General features: G+C 36.7%; 2 protein-coding genes across 2 annotated transcripts; one reads left to right on the top strand and one right to left on the bottom strand.

Annotated features, from left to right (window-relative positions):
* Window positions 1-5,519, top strand: LOC131311972 (receptor protein-tyrosine kinase CEPR2). The gene is made up of 3 exons (XM_058339644.1): window positions 1-295; window positions 1,767-4,420; window positions 4,927-5,519. Exons 2-3 carry the CDS (start codon window positions 1,819-1,821, stop codon window positions 5,292-5,294), a joined length of 2,970 nt encoding a protein of 989 aa, XP_058195627.1. The 5' UTR covers window positions 1-295; window positions 1,767-1,818; the 3' UTR covers window positions 5,295-5,519.
* A 908-nt stretch (window positions 5,520-6,427) lies between these two features.
* LOC131311502 (7-deoxyloganetin glucosyltransferase-like) lies at window positions 6,428-10,982 on the bottom strand. The gene is made up of 3 exons (XM_058338996.1): window positions 10,248-10,982; window positions 8,321-8,754; window positions 6,428-7,113 (listed from the first exon to the last, which is right to left on the bottom strand). Exons 1-3 carry the CDS (start codon window positions 10,765-10,767, stop codon window positions 6,607-6,609), a joined length of 1,461 nt encoding a protein of 486 aa, XP_058194979.1. The 5' UTR covers window positions 10,768-10,982; the 3' UTR covers window positions 6,428-6,606.
* Between the last annotated feature and the right edge of the window lie 5,793 nt (window positions 10,983-16,775).

The following is a 16,775-nucleotide window of genomic DNA, read 5'->3' as shown; positions in this document are numbered from 1 at the left end:
AACTACCAAAAATACAATATTCAGTAGTCCCTATAAACCACAGAGAGACTCACACGTTAAAAACCTTTCTTTTTCTAAGCTCACTCACTCCAGCTCATAGTCTCATCTCCTCTGTTTCCACGGAAATCCACATCATTAGAAGAAGAAAGAAGAAGAAGGGTACTCCTAATTCAATTTCATAAACTAAATACAGATATATATGATCAGAAGAAGCAGCTCCTGCTTCTGGGTTTTGTGATAAATCCATAGTTTCAAAGTGGTGAGCTTCAGATTTCCAACATCCCTCATTTTCGAGGTAAGATTCTCTCTCTCCTCTTCAGATTACTGGTGAAATTCTATACGTGCATGTTTATGTATACGCACACATCTAGAGTGAGATCTAAAAGTTGGGATGGTGTTTGATGGTGTACGAGGATTCTGAGCCACAAAAAGTTATACCAACTTTCTGTTATCTCATCAACTCTGCTTTTCTGGTTAATTTGCTACTTAACTTTCTTGATTGTGATTTGCGTTCGTTAACAATCAGGACTCATGTTGGGTTCTGCTTTGTTTATTAAATTAGGATGGGTTTCCCCTAAAATGTTTGTCTATAGCTTAAGAACTTTAGACTAGTTGTTCCGCTAAATGAACTTTTAGTTGATGTATGTGAGAAGAATAACTTAACTCAAAATTGTTTTTTTTTTGGAATTTTTGCCGTTTAGATAATAGGTGTGCGTACATGGAGAAACGGGCCGTTACAAGAGATTTGAACTAGGATCGCTAAATGGACTTTTAGTTGATGTATATAAGGAGAATGGCTTACCTTGAAATCTGTGTTTTTTTAGGATTTGGCCCGTTTGTCCATTTAGACAATAGGTGTTCTTACATGCAAGAAACAGGACCTTGTCGTGATAAGGGAGCAACTTACCACTTGAGCTACCCCTTGTTTGTTCTCTACACTTTCTGCTTTGTTAATTGCAATTGCAATTTCTGAGGGACTTTACCGTATTTCTTTTTGACTCTCAAATATTCCATCCGTTTGGATTTAATAGTTATTTTTGGGAATTTGTGTCAATTTCAATCGATTATATATTGTAATTTATAATATTTTATGTAATTATGAAAATATTGTCTTATAGAACTAATCGAGATCTTTCAAACAAAATCCATATTGGATATATTGGATATAAAATTCATTACAAATTTAAAAATATAACTTATTTTATATCCGGTTAGAATTGAACGAGGGACTATTAAATCTGGATGGAGGGAGTAGTAACAAAGATTTCGATTTGTGTCTCTTTTCTATGGATTGGGTTGGCCTAGCGGCCAAGGTACGAGACTTCAAGGTTTGCTTCTCTTAGGTCTTAGGTTCGAAACCTAAGATGTGCTATCAACTCTTACAAGACCAATCGACAGAGACTTTTTTGAGCTTTAAACGGGCTGTAGACGTCGAGATTGGTCCGGAGATTAGTTGAGGCGCATGTAATTTGTAAGTTAGTCCGAGCACACTGAGATATGTTCTTTAAAAAAAACTGGGTCTTGTTCTCTTATTTTCTTTACTGCCTTATCTCGGACACCAAACGGGGGAATCAAGAAATCTGGTGAAACTACTCATGAGTTGCTTGAAAGAGACAAACCGCTCTTTAGTATTATAATCCACAGCTAAAAGCGAATTCATGATGTTTTCTCTCTGTGTGTGTTTGTTTAAGATCATCTTACTACTAATTAATTAACTTTGATTATGTGGGGTAATGATTGATTTAGTTTTAAATGTTTGTTTTCAGCTGTTCCAATGATGGTGCTTGGTATGTGATCCAAAACCTTTTCTGCAGTCAAATGACCCTTTTGCCCCTCCCAATTCACGCCATGGCCAAAAACCCGCCTCTCTTTTCCCTCCAAATCCTAACTACTTTAACGGTTTTCTTTTCCCTTTTTCACCCTTCAATACCCCTGAAGGCTGAAACTGAAGCCCTTCTTGATTTCAAAAACCAGCTAGAAGACCCCTTGAATTACTTGGATTCCTGGGGAAAAGATTCAGATTCTCCGTGTGGCTTTTTCGGAGTTTCTTGCGATCCAAACACGGGTCTAGTCACTGAAATTTCCCTGGACAACAAGTCCCTCTCCGGTTCATTATCTCCCTCCATTTCCATGCTCCAAAGCCTCCAATCTCTTGTGCTACCTTCGAATTCGATTTCCGGGGAAATCCCGTGGGAATTGAGCAACTGCACCAATCTTAGAGTTTTGAATCTCACCGGGAACAATATGAATGGTTTCCTGCCTGATTTATCTGGTCTGAGAAACTTGGAGATTCTTGATATTTCGGTAAACTACTTTTCCGGTGGATTCCCAAATTGGGTGGTGAATTTAACTCAGTTGGTTTCTTTAGGCCTTGGGGATAATGACTATGATGAGGGTGAAATTCCCAGGAGTCTTGGAAATTTGAAGAACTTAACTTGGCTTTTCCTCGCCGGTTCGAATTTGAGAGGCGAAATCCCTGAATCTATTTTTGAGCTGAGCGCATTGGGGACTTTGGATATTTCTACGAACAATATTTCTGGTAATTTCCCAAAATCGATAGCCAAACTACGTAACCTATGGAAAATTGAGCTGTTTCAAAATAATTTGACGGGAGAACTCCCGGTTGAGGTAGCAGACCTATCCCTTTTGCAAGAAATCGATATTTCTGTGAATCAGATGTTCGGAAAATTACCACAAGAGATCGGAAATCTGAAGCTTTTGACAGTCTTTCAACTGTACGAGAATGACTTCTCTGGCGAACTCCCTATGGGATTTGGAGATTTGCGCCATCTCAAATCGTTTTCGATCTACAGAAACAGGTTCACAGGACAGTTTCCTGAGAATCTCGGTCGGTTCTCTCCTTTAAATACTATAGACATATCAGAGAATCAATTTTCCGGGGGCTTTCCAAAATTCTTGTGCGAAACTGGGAATTTGCAGTTTTTGCTTGCATTAGAAAACAAATTTTCTGGGGAGTTGGCAGATAATTATGGTAGGTGCAAATCTTTGGAGAGGTTGAGGATTAATCAGAACAACCTTTCTGGGGAAATCCCAGATGGGTTATGGGCACTTCCTAGTGCAAAAATGATAGATTTCAGCGATAATGGATTCACTGGTGGGATTTCTCCCAATATTGGGATTTCCACTAGCTTGAATGAGTTGGTTTTGACTAACAATAGGTTTTCAGGTGAGCTTCCAGCGGAACTTGGCAAATTGACACAATTGGAAAGGCTGCAGTTAAATAACAATGAGTTCTCTGGAGAAATACCAGCAGAAATTGGCTCTCTGAAGCAGTTATCATCTTTGCATTTGGAAGAGAATTCATTTGCTGGACAAATCCCAGCAGAATTGAGGCAATGTGCTAGACTTGTGGACTTAAACCTTGCTGTTAATTCTCTAAGTGGTATTATACCCAATGCAATATCACAGATCAACTCGCTGAATTCTCTGAATCTTTCTAGAAACGAACTTAAAGGTTCAATTCCGGAAAATTTACAGATGTTGAAGTTGAGTTCGATTGACTTGTCGAAAAATCAGTTGACAGGAAAAATTCCAGTCTTTCTTCTCTCCATGGGAGGCGACCAAGCATTTGTTGGAAACAAGGGGCTATGTATTGATGGAAGTTCTGAAACTGATCCTAGTTCGGGGTTGGCTGTTTGTAGTGGTAATAGTCTACACAAAAGATTCATTGGGAATAAACGGGTTATTTTCTGCATTATATTGGCCACCTTAGTTGTTATTTTGGGCGGTTTATTGCTAGTGAATTACTGGAACTTCAAGCACAGTGAAGCGAATGACATGGAAAATGATCTAAGATGGGATAAGGAAACGAATCCCAAGTGGAATCTTGAGTCTTTCCATCCGGTGGAATTGGATGCGGAAGAGATATGCAATTTGGATGAGGAAAACTTGATTGGAAGTGGAGGTACGGGAAAAGTTTACCGATTAGATTTGAAGAAAGGAGTTGGCACGGTGGCAGTGAAGAAACTATGGAAAGGGAATGCGGTGAAGGTTTCGGCAACAGAAATGAATATTTTGGGAAAGATAAGGCACAAAAATGTATTGAAGCTTTATGCATGTTTACTGAAAGGAGGCTCAAGTTTCTTGGTGTTTGAGTATATGGAAAATGGCAATGTTTTTCAAGCACTTCATCGAGAAATCAAGGGTGGGGAAGTGGAGTTGGATTGGTATAAACGGTACAGAATTGCTCTAGGAGCTGCAAAAGGACTTGCGTATTTGCATCACGACTGTTCCCTTCCTATTATTCACAGGGACATCAAATCAACTAATATATTGTTAGATGAGGATTACGAACCAAAAATTGCTGATTTTGGGGTCGCAAAGATTGCAGAAGGGTTCTACTCCCATGGGGGATCTGAAACCAGCTGTTTTGCCGGTACTCATGGTTACATCGCCCCTGGTGAGTTTCTTAAATGTGATTTCTTCAGAGCCAACATGAGTTTTTGTTTTATTTCAGTATTCGCCTATTGAAAACTATTTGGAAATTTGTTGAAGCTTTGCTTTGACTGGAGAGTGATTAGATTTAGGAAAGCATCTTCTTCTTCTTCTTCTTCTTCTCTTTTTTGCCTATTGGACTGGTATATCAGTTTGTTTTATAGAAGCAGTTCTTTATTTTAGTATTTTGCAACCTTTTGAATTTGTTCCTACTTTATTTCAATAATTTTGCAATCAAATCATCCACCCTGAATTTTGTTTTTTCCTTAGATTCCCATCAATCCAAAGACATGCCATGAGGAAAAATGATTCATAACTATCAGCAAACTAATAAGGACTTGCTCTTTTTTCTCCTGTGATGATAATGCCTTTCTACATCTCTATTCGTACATCCTACGAGTTTTCTTCACTCAAGCTGCGAATCTTCTGACCTTTTCTTTTTGTTATGTGGGCATCGATTTTCCTCTTCAGAGCTGGCATATACTCTGAATGTCACCGAAAAGAGCGATGTATACAGTTTCGGTGTTGTACTACTTGAATTAGTTACTGGTAGAAGGCCAATAGAGCATGAGTACGGAGAAGGAAAGGATTTGGTTTATTGGGTTTCAACACATCTCTATAATCTCAAAGATGTCCTGAAAGTACTTGACAACAAGATCGTATCTGACAGTATCCGAGATGGCATGATAAAGGTATTGAAGATCGCGATTCTTTGCACCACCAAGCTTCCCAATCTTCGCCCTAGCATGAAGGACGTGGTTAAGATGCTGGTTGATGCCGAGCCTTACCCTTTCAGATCTCCAAACAAGCACGGAAAGAAAGAACAGGTTCTCGTCTAAATCCTTTTTGCTTTTCGCTAATGTTTTTAGTTTTGGAATTCTGACATAGATTCAAAGTCTATTTTCTTGCATATTGGCCGGCCGACTTTGGCATAGTATGAATTCAGTGTAAGCAGTGAAGAAGCTTTTGTTTTGCTATTGTTAGGTGAAGCTTGGTGTTGTAAAAGTACATACTGTAATCTGATTGGGAGCTTAAAGTTATTTGTGCATACTTGCACTTTTAAATTGTGTTATCAATTTCTTTCAGCAATGCTATATGTATGTCTCTTAAAGATTTCCCAGATGATTACAAAGAAAACCACACTAAGTACCTATTGGACTCCATATTTGGGATGTGGGGTCATCCCAGAGAAATAGGCCTGTGATTTCCAATTTTATGGCCTGCTCAATCTAAGAATGTGTAATATGGTATCATAGCTAGGTACTCGGGGCCAAAAGGGTGTGTGTCTCTGGTCATGCTGCTCGCTCATAATGCTGAGAGACCAAGCTGGCCGCAAGGGCATCTGTTTGTTTCAATGTTAAGCTCATGGCAGCCGCAAGAGTTTGGTTTGGCAATGACACAATCACGCATTTTATCAGACACTATTGCGGATCCCATCGAGATTCAGAGCACCAGCATCCCATAAAAGAACCTTGAGTTTTCACTATAGAGACAGTATCATTTAAATGATTTTCATACAGAATGATCAGTTTTATCCTAATAACAAACCCTTAGCACAAATTATCAAGACACATTTTCATCCCCTTTTGTATACACAAACTCACAAAGTGTTCAATGCGGATGCTCTTGCTGGGGCGTGAAGCCAAGATTTTGTGCTCGCATGCAGCTGCTTCCGCGTGGATGAAGCAGAAGGCTGTTCGGACGTCCGCGAAGAGGATCAGAAATGGGAGCCTGCAGGAGTTACCATCCGAATGGGAACTTTTTATAAGCCCTAATGCGTTTCTTAGGGTTATAAAAGAACTTGTGGGTTTGTTCCATTGATTCATACTGGTATGACTCACACAGAATAGGCATGTTTCCGAACCTCATATATCTGGTGTTTGCTTTATTTTCTCTTTTGTGTTTTCTGTGATTCATAACATCCTAAGTTCTTGAAATCTTTTGTGTTGGTGAATTTGAGTGAGTAGTTCAATTTCCATCCAATGTTGACATAAACTTTTATTGAAAAGAAAAGATCAAAACAGAAACAAAGCAAGATCGAGGCTCAAGCTTGATCATAACGAATGTGTTACAAAAAATTGAGAGCAATTCATAACCCAAACCAAACCCGCCTCAAAACATTTGATCAACACGGCTTTTAACTTGTAACATCTAGGTTTTTGACAGCAACACATTCACCAATTTCTCCAAATTCAAAGAAGACGATCCATGTGGACCCGTAGCCTTCTCTGCCAGTTCCTTCCACTCCATAGCCGCCTTCTTCATTCTCTTCCCCTTGTCTCCCCCCATTAGGTCCCTCACACGTATCTGTATCTCCTCCCTCTTCACATCGTTATCGATCTCCATTCCAACTTCCCATTCATTGCAAGCATATCTGCAGATCGTCTGCTGATCCCCGAAAAACGGCCAACACATCATGGGCACCCCTGAAGACAAGCTCTCGATAGTTGAGTTCCACCCGCTGTGTGTTAAGAACCCTCCAACGGATGGGTGGTTTAAGACTTCCTCTTGGGGGCACCACCCTGCTATAAGACCTTTTTCTTTTGTGCTTGTTACAAATTCAGGTGGCAGCATTGCCAACTCGCCGGTGACCAGATCAGGCCTAATTATCCATAAGAAGTAGTGGTTGCTATTTGCAAGACCCCAAGCAAACTCAACCTGATGGAGATAACTTTAGTACATGTACCTAAGTAATCTAATAAACTTAAAGGTGGCTATTTAATTTCAGGGGAGGAGCTAGGAATCTGGGACAGTGAAGTCAATATAGAAACGTTCTTGATTATATTAACTATTTGCCAGTCAATAACTGAATATTTGTATATATAGGAGTTTGCAAAAATCTAAAGGGCGGGCAAATTAGCAAAATTCTAGTGTCAAACTAAAGGAATTAAGGGCAAATTGATAATTTTAGTGGGGTTGCTTCATACCTGGACAATTTCATAAGAAATCACGGGGTCAAATTCGTAAAATACAACTAAAATTAGTTTAGTTTAATGGATTAATATAGAAGTCAGCGGTTCAAGTTTGCCCATATGTGCCTAGACTATTTTCAGGCACCCTTTTATCATATATATATATATATATACAGATCCCCTTTTTGTTTTTATTAGTTTAATCTTATGATATTACCCTTTTGGTGGTTTGCTATTCCAAAAGTTCGTTTGAGGTGGATTTCTTCTTTTGAGGATGTTACCATCATCTTACCATATATCCTAGCGTGGCGTCCGTATATATTTTCTGGAAAAATTTACAATACACACGTCTTAAAAATGTGTACCATATGCACCTATTGTATGATTCATTCATAACATTTTAGTATGTTTCGTAACTTTTGTTCTAGAATTCATAACTTTTGAGCAATACGATTCATAACATTTGATCCATCTCATAACTTTTATACTAAGAAATCGTAAATTTTTTGCAATACAATTCGTAACTTTTATACTGAAATCGTAACTTTTTTGCAATATGTTTTGTAACATTTTTTTCTATGAATCATAACATTTTGGGGATGCATATGATACACACCCAAATAAGATGTGTGTATTGTAGCATTTCCCATATTTTCCACTCCTCACTGTTCCATTTCGTGAATGCTTTTAGGGAATTCTAGTTTTCAATGATGCTCTTACAGTTAGTATTACTTTTCATAAGTGCACTTGAGTTTCAAATGGGTCACAACATTTTAATCTATTGATGAGCTTTCAGTTCTTGAATACAGATCTAACTTTGCTTGATTAATGCTTTAGGGAATTCTAGTTTTCAATGATGCTCTTACGTACAGTTAGTATAACTTTTTAGTATAATTTATTGAGCTATGACTTCTTGGGCTAAAATTAAGGATGGAAAGGATGTAATCTCATACCAGCTGCTGCTGCGACATGACTGTGACGCTACCAAAATTAACGTAGACGACAGACTCAGGTTCTTTGGAATCAAGCCATTGGAGACACCCCAGTTCTTCTTTCCACAAACTGTATCCAAGAGAATCCAGCTGGTCTTTTTCTTCATCTTTCACATTGTTGAGAAGAAACTGGAGAGGGCCAATGGTGTAAACATGGGAAAACATCGAACGGAGGGCATCCAACACATCCGGTTCCAATGCATCAAAAGTTTGGATAGCGCACGCTGAAGCTTCCAAAGCTTTATGTGCTGATTCCATGGCTAAATAGAATATGTCATCGTTTAATGCGTCAGTTGTTCGGAAAAAGGTCGGAAGATCCTTTAGGCGGATGTTTTTCATTCCAGGAATCCAGTCTATTTCTGTTTCCAAATACTCATTTGTTTGCTGGCTCGCATCTGCATGTTATTACCAGAAAAAAAAAAAAAAAATCAGCTTTAGCCAATTAATGGGTGCTCACTTTAAATGTGGAAATAAATTTTTTGAATTTTACTGGAAGTGGATATATAAACATGATTGCCAAAAGTTTGTTTTATGATTAAGGTACGACAAAAGTAATGGAGTAGTGTTTAAGGAAAACAGCTCAAAAATCAAATTTCCAATAGTAAATATAATAGTAAGTAATAATGGGGGCTGTATAGACCTGCACTAATAAATTTTCTAGAGTTGTCCTATCATTATTAATTTGTTTTCTAGAGTTGTCCTAGCATTATTGGTGCAAAATTAATTACGGTAGGGCCTCAAAGTGCAGAGATAAAGTGCAGAAATATGATTGTGTCCAGAACTGGTGCACTAGTATCTCTGTTACAGGGATGCTGCCAAGCAAGTCTTTGTAGGGCAGGGGCAGAGCGGTCGATTCGGTTATTCAATTTAATACGGATGATTCGGATCGAATTTGAGCGCATGCAAATTGGGACCTTCCGTTGCTCAATCGGTTAAGATCTGAAACGTCAATTGTCAAGATGAACGATCGAATCGACCGCACTGCACTGCTTTATAAAGAACTGCTCGAGAACATCTTCCATTCCCTATCTATTAGGTTTGTGTCTCTCTGATAATGAATACATTTTCTGTTTCTCCAACATTTTCTAGTATTATAATAAGTCTCCATAATGGAGGTGTAGTCATCTCTATATGAACATTGTACGGTAATAAACTCCGAGCAATTTTTTTTTTAACAGCGAAGGAGAAATTTTTATAATAGTATCAGACAAGAAATTTGCAGAGATTAAGATCGGTTCACAGGCATAAACTACAAGCATATATAACATACTCCCTCTGTTCCAATTTAGTTGTCTTTTATGAAAGTCTGTATTATTTTTTAATTGATTATATCTTGTAATTTATAATGTTGTATGTGATTTTGAAAATATTGTATTACAGAACTAATCGAGATCTGACAAAAAAGATCCATATTGAATATAAAATTTATTACCGATTTAAAGATATAACTAGTTTTATATCCGATTAGAATAGAACGAGGGACTATTAAATTAAGACGGAGGGAGTACTTCAGTTATCTAATGAAAACTTTGGTGGGAAATTCCTTATCCGTTTTTTTTTTCAACTAAATGTCTATACAGTGTAATAAATCATTTTCTTTCGGAAATTCCACTGCTACATCGGTGAAAAAAAAAACAGAAAATCTTTTTTTTACAGAGGGCTCTATAAACTGAGAGTTACGAAGCCCAATCGAGCGCGTTCAAACTGTTTTTAGATGGTGCCGATTGAAAATCAATTTTGACCGGTAAAACTTATTTGTTTACCGGTCAAAATTGAAAACGAATCTCAATCATTGATTACGCGAATGGACAATTGTGATTGCACTACTCCGTGAATATCTCTCAAAAAAAAATTGCCTCTAATATTCGTTATAGGCAAATAATTTTACCTGTAAGTGGTGTATAGCCTTTGTCGAGAAGAGCCCGATACTGATAAAACCCCATATACCCACAAGCCGGGAAAGTCCAGAAAACAGCAACCGGTATCCCAAGCTCTTGAGCTGCCGTTATTGTAAACGGCATCACACCGTCTCCGACTATACACGTCACCGGCGGATTCTCGGAATTAGCGGACCGGTCGTTGAGTTCTTTGAGAAGGTTCCGGAACATGGTTAAGAAGTTCCGTCGAATCGATCCGCACAGCAAAGCTACGTCTTGGGTGGCATCAGGATCAGAGGGGGGAAGCCCGTCTGGGATTGTTTTGAACTGGAAATCCGGCAATGCGGAGAGAGCATCGGGTCCCGTGGTTTTGATGAATCGGTTTTGGTTGAATTCAGTGTTGACAAAGGTGATGAAGAAGCCCCTGTGGTGGAGGAGTTTTGCTAGTTTCATCAGTCCTTTCATGTGGCTTTGTGCTGGGAATGGTATGAACACTGCATGGGGCTTTTCATTATCAGCAGCTACAGCCATTTCCACCTTCTTCTTCTCCTCTCTCTCTCTCTCTCTCTCTCTCTCTCTCTTTCTCTCTCTCTATTTGGTTGTGTTTGTGGGTTATTGTGTGACCTTCTTCTTCTCCTCTCTCTCTCTCTCTCTTTCTCTCTCTCTATTTGGTTGTGTCTGTGGGTTATTGTGTGTGTGGGGGGGGGGGGGGGGGGGTGGTATGAAGTGCTAGGCAATAATAATGCGCAGGTATAGTCACCGACTCACCGTATAAATAATATCTTTCGTTGCTAAGGTGCGTATTATTTTAATGTGCTAGGCAATAATAATGTGCAGGTATAAATAATATCTTCGTTGCTCATGTGCGTATTATTTTAATTTAGCTAAAAAAGAATCGAAAGATTCTTCTATTATAAACAAATACAATAGGAGATTTCAAAAAGTTTATATCCAGGCTCCAACTATTTTCTGGGGCTGATAAATGAGAGGATGAGTGAATTATTTGAGTTTAGCTTACAAATTTGATGTCTTTTAAAATATATTTAAGATTGACTTGTTTATCAAACGAGTTGATCACAAACAAGCTCTAACCGGGCAGATAATCTCAAAAGATCGAGCTTTAACCAAATCGATCTTGAACTAATCTCGAGTTTCTTGAATACATTGAACATCATAAGATAAACGTGGAGTTCTAGATACGTTCATGTTTAGTTTGAAATTAAGACCTCTTTCTGCTAAGGTTTTTTTTTAAAGTATTTATTTGATGTTTTACAAGACAGATCATTCTTTCATAATACATCACTTTTAATTTAAAAAATAAATACATAGTTGGAAAGTAATTAAGTACTTATTTTTCTTAGCTGAACGAGACCTAACTTTAACAAGCTTCACAAATTGTTCAATCTTTATTTCGTTCATGTAATAAAACGATCTTGAATGTACTTTTAATGAACTAAATATAAGCTCAAACTCGAATTGCTTAAAGTATCTCAAATCTTGGCTTAAATTTTAGGGTGTCAAATATTTTAAAAGCCTCTATGTAACAATTTAACCAAGATGTTCAAATATGACACCTTTGAAAATACCCACCCCAACCAATATGACAGATCAATTTATTACTTTAAGACATCATTAACTTTAATTTAATCTTTCTTTTCTTTTTTATATTACTGTAAAGTTTTGAACAGGATTGTGTCCCATCCAAATATAGGTATCCAAAGAAAAAAATTGGCACCTTTCTTTTTTCACTTGCCAAATTTGACTTGACCAGAGAAGATGACAAATGATATTTGACAATTTAACTTATTTCGGCTAAATAAGTTAAGGTGACTTATTTTTTGTCTTTATTCAAATTTTTTTTGTATTTGTTAAATTTTTCATTGAATTTTTGAGGATTAGTGCTTCATCATAACGAGAGAAATTTTAAAAGTAAAAAATTATGATCGAAATTCATTTTTTTTAATAAAGACGAAAAAATTGATTTATTGACTTATTTTTGTCTTTATTCAAAAAAATTAGATTTTGATTACAATTTTTTAGTTTTTAGATTCCTCTCGTCATGACAAAACAATAACTCTTAAAAAATCGACGAAAAACTAAAAAATATGAAACAAATTTAAATAAAAATAAAAATAAATAAGCTATCTTAACTTATTTAACCGAAATGTCACAATGTTAAGTATCAGTACATCCACTGTGTATGTCGTGTCAAATTTATAATCGTTAATTGATCCTCCATACTCCAAGATATGACACATACATATGAGTACCCTACACAATTATCGTGAATCCGCCGACATCGACTGCATGCTCTGTTCAACAGGACTTTTAAGAAAGAGAAGATATTTTTAACCTCAGAGTCATAGTTGTTTACGGAATCACTCACGACCGTCGACCAAAAGTGTTTCAGACGGTTCGGAAGTTAAAAAAAAATTTCTAGAAAAGAGTTCAACTATTTTCAGAAAAAAATTTAAACCGTCTAGAGCACTTTTGAATGGTCATGATTAATTATTACTGCAAAGAACTTGTTCACGACTAAGCCTTGAATAAGTTTCTCACATTTGGCTGTATTGGCAATTAAAGGACTTGCACCTTTGAAAAGTCAGCAAGTTTGAAATTCCAAGAGGTCAAATATTTCACATTTTGGGTTTACATATAAAATTTTTCGATCGTTAATTTCAGGATCTTGAAATTAGTCGAAGTGCATTTAAACTAGCTTGGACATCCGGTTATATAAAAAAACAGAAACTATTAACAAATATTGATACTTTTTGGAAATCTCAACACTAAGCTTACGATATGTGATTTCACAAAATACTCCATTAGTGATTTCACAAAATACGATATGTGATTTCAACCAACCGGCATGGCTTTTCCCGAGATTTGTAAATCTAAGCTAGCAAATTAAACTGGCCTTTAACTAGGCTATGTTTGGTAGCACTTATATTTTATATTTTCTGTTTGATTAATTCTCTTTTTAGAAGGTAGAAGTAATTATGTAAAGGTAAATCCCCTTATTTGATTCACGGATTAACTGCCTGGGATAGAATTAATTGTACCTAATCTTGAGTTATTCCATGTTTAGTTTCCGAAATGACTGTCGGGATTATTAATCTCAGGATTAATTTTGTCCCTATATGAGGGTACTATATTATTCTAGGGGGAGGTGGGATTACGTAGGTTTTACAAAGAAGGGATTGTTTTCAAAAAAAAAACTCGATAATATACAGATTGATTTCAAAAAGTATTTTCAGAATTATTTTCTTTAATATAAATTTCTGAAAATGTTTTAAGAAAACTTTTAAAAAAAATATAATTCCTTATCCCATAATTAATCCCATGTGAATCAAACATGGAATTGGGTGACATTAGAGATGAAATTAATCTAGGACAAATAGCCCATGGACTATTAATCCCATCATTCTTAGTCCACAAATCAAACGAGGCCGGCATCATATACTCTTATGCATTTAACCGAGATTCAAACTACAACTTATGGAGTGTTTTCATTAACAAAAAATACTAAAAATTTAACACATTTTACTATCTCGTTTCAAGTAAAAAAAAAATTCCAGCATTTTACAATTTCGTTTTTAGTAACAAAAAAATTGTCAACAAATTTTTTTTTGCTACAATAACTCTACTCATAAACCCATTAACAACTATTTCACTTCTGCAAACAGCTTAACATTTTTCAATAACCTGTTCACTACCGAAAACACTTAATAACTTCTCAATTACAATTAAAAATTTACAAAATTTTCACTACCGGAAATACCCGTAACACTATTAACTTTTCTGGAAAAAAAAACCCCTACCCCACGTGCTTTCTGATCTTAGAAAGACGAAATCAGACAATAGATTTCTGAAGAATCACCGTCAAAGTAAATAGCCACCTACCCCATGTGCTTTTCGGATATTATTTGCTTTTTTTTTTTTTGGCCTTATCATTTATAGTTTTGGAAAGTCCTTCAGGTAAATTGGGCCAATCATTTCTAGTTTTAGATCCGATCGGCCTTGACGAAGAATTTTTGAGCTCTCCAACGGCAGAGATGGCAGCGTCGGCAGCGGATTCGGTGGTAATACTTTGGCCTACGATGGGAACGAGCTTTAGTTTGATGCAAATCTGGTCACTCCATCCTTCTTCACAAGTATGTTGATCGATGGGTTTGACTTCGGTTATGTTTTCTTGTGGCTTTTTTTTGTTTTCTTTTGTTTTGTTTTGTTTTATTTTCTTTGTTTATTGTATTTGTAATTTTTTTATTTTAATATAAATAGAATGATCTTATTGAAAAAATAAAAAGGATCTAACTCGAACGCACAGTTGTACGTAGTAAATTATGGTCAAGAAAACTTATTCCTTTTATACCCTACACAACATTGCAAAGGTTACGCCAAATTTTTTTTTAATTTCTTTAGATAATCATTTAAATGCATGTAGATCAAGTTTTGGGATCTGCGAAATAAAAATAACGCAAATTTTGTACCCTAGGGAATCTCGTGTAAAACTTAGCTTTCATAATTTCAACGACAATAAGTGTTGTAGGACTATATAATATTCTTGGTAGGGCTGCAAACGAGCCGAGTTTTACGATGTTCAAGCTTATTTATTAAGTTTTTAACAAACACGAGTTCGAGCCGACTCGAGCCGAGCTTATCTAATTAGATCAAGCTTGGCTTGACTCGAGCTCAAGCTTGTTCACGGGTTTTAACAAACCAACAAAAAAATGTATATATATCATCGCATAGGCCTAATACAACCAAAAATATTTTGATTGTGAATGTATATATATCTTTCATTTTCCTATGGAACGTGGGTGTACTGATGTGCATGTGTTCTCGCTTCCCTTGGTTGACTAGAAAGTAAAAACGAAAAGAACAAATTATGATATAACAATAAAAATACTAAACTTAAGTATATATATCTTAGCTCGTGAGCCGACTCGAGCCGAGCTTATCCTAGCTCGAGCTCGGCTCGTTTACAAAACAAGCTAAAAAAATTGGCTCAAGCTCGTTCGTTTAACTTCCGAGCCAAGTTTGAACGAGCCACTAACGAACCGAGCCGCTCGCCAAAAATTGGCTCGAGCTCGTTCGTTTAACTTCTGAGCCAAGCTTGAACGAGCCACTAACGAGCTGAGCTGCGAGCCGCTCGCGAGCAGCTCGGTTCGATTGCAGCCCTAAATTTGTTGGTATAAAACCAAATTAGAGTGCATTTTAAACACCCTGATATTGTTTGTTTATTTTTTGATGGAACAAGGACTGGCTAACAAGAAATTATACATATAGTCTAGAAGTACCGCCATGTTCTATTTAACTAATTAATATCAGGGGAAAAATCGACGACTTATTTATTTCAATCCATCGAAAAAAAATTCTACTTGTTCTTGTTATCGATCGACTTCTCTGATTGAATTTTTTTCGAATATAATTTGCTTCATTTGCTGAATAAGTGGGTGAACATTACACTTGTTTCTAATTTGTTAGGCTCGTATGGCAATTCGACACAACAGTAATGTTCAAGTGGGTCGTTTGCAAGCGGAGTGGTTGTCAAGTGATAGGCACCATGTACTCAAGCATTTGATATGAGTACTAATCTCATTAATTACAACTAATCAACAATGCTGACTAGTTACTATTTTTTTCCTTTCTTTCATCCTTACTAGTTACTTGGCTTACGTTGAATATAGTTCAACAAAAGAAAACAGCCAAAAATAGGTCTGTGGGCTGCCAATAATATTCAGTGTTCCATGTATTTGAAAACAGAATGTCTGCCAATAAATTTTTTTTTTTTTACGCTTCGTTTTTTTGTTCTGGTCCCAAAAAAAAACAAAGAAAAAAAACGTTTTTAAAAATTTTAGCAAAACATGGGCTTAACCATAGTACGTGCGCGAGGCTTAGATCTCGGATTTGCACACCCCCTGCGCACGAATAACCCGTGACGCGCACCCGGTTAATTGGTTTCCGAATCAGTTTTTCCAAATTGCCTTCGGCCACGGCACATTTTTTCGAGCGCGCGAGACCTCTTATTGGGTTCTCATTCACAAGTTCACTAGTGTGCAAAGTCATTTAAAGTAGAAAAGAGTTTTGTAACTAAGCTTGAACGAGCCACTAACGAGCTGAGCTGCGAGCCGCTCGCGAGCAGCTCGGTTTGATTGCAGCCCTAAATTTGTTGGTATAAAACCAAATTAGAGTGCATTTTAAACACCCTGATATTGTTTGTTTGTTTTTTGATGGAACAAGGACTGGCTAACAAGAAATTATACATATAGTCTAGGAGTACCGCCATGTTCTATTTAACTAATTAATATCAGGGGAAATATCGACGACTTATTTATTTCAATCCATCGAAAAAAAATTCTACTTGTTCTTGTTATCGATCGACTTCTCTGATTGAATTTTTTTCGAATATAATTTGCTTCATTTGCTGAATAAGTGGGTGAACATTACACTTGTTTCTAATTTGTTAGGCTCGTATGGCAATTCGACACAACAGTAATGTTCAAGTGGGTCGTTTGCAAGCGGAGTGATTGTCAAGTGAT

Source organism: Rhododendron vialii, chromosome 12a, assembly GCF_030253575.1.
Source record: "Rhododendron vialii isolate Sample 1 chromosome 12a, ASM3025357v1".
Lineage (NCBI taxonomy): Eukaryota > Viridiplantae > Streptophyta > Magnoliopsida > Ericales > Ericaceae > Rhododendron > Rhododendron vialii.
This window is presented reverse-complemented; position numbering and strand designations above follow the sequence as displayed.